We start from the raw sequence: 316 nt of genomic DNA, 5'->3' as shown, positions 1-316 counted from the left end.
TGGAGTAGACGGCCACGCACCACTGCAGGCCGGCCGTCCAACCGTAGGTATCCAGCAAGGAGAAGATCAGACAAGCCACGTAGGCTTCGAAGACTTTGAGGAGCCCGGGCACGGTGGAGAGGAAGCTGCTGATGTCCCCCGGCTTGGCACGGGTGAGCCCCACCTCGAGGGCGTAGGCAAGGAAGCAGAGGCAGGAGGCAGCGGTGGCCACGGCCTGCCGGGCACACTTGCTGCCACCGCAGGGGCTGGGGATGAAGGTGGAGGGGAAGACCACGGAGGTGGTGAAGACCATCAACGCTGCCAGCATGGAGAAAGC

General features: G+C 64.6%; 1 protein-coding gene across 1 annotated transcript in view; it reads right to left on the bottom strand.

The window, feature by feature from the left end:
- Nucleotides 1-4: 4 nt before the first annotated feature.
- The window catches only part of LOC103768004 (myeloid-associated differentiation marker-like), a gene marked incomplete at its 3' end in the record, with an annotated part of 657 nt that continues 345 nt past the window's right edge, over nucleotides 5-316 (bottom strand). Inside the window, exon 2 of the mRNA XM_008935140.1 lies at nucleotides 5-316. This exon is cut by the window's right edge and continues 1 nt beyond it. Within this exon, the coding sequence (XP_008933388.1) occupies nucleotides 5-316 (312 nt within the window).

Source organism: Merops nubicus, unplaced genomic scaffold (genome assembly GCF_000691845.1).
Source record: "Merops nubicus isolate BGI_N331 unplaced genomic scaffold, ASM69184v1 scaffold43670, whole genome shotgun sequence".
In the NCBI taxonomy this organism is placed as follows: Eukaryota; Metazoa; Chordata; class Aves; order Coraciiformes; family Meropidae; genus Merops; species Merops nubicus.
This window is presented reverse-complemented; position numbering and strand designations above follow the sequence as displayed.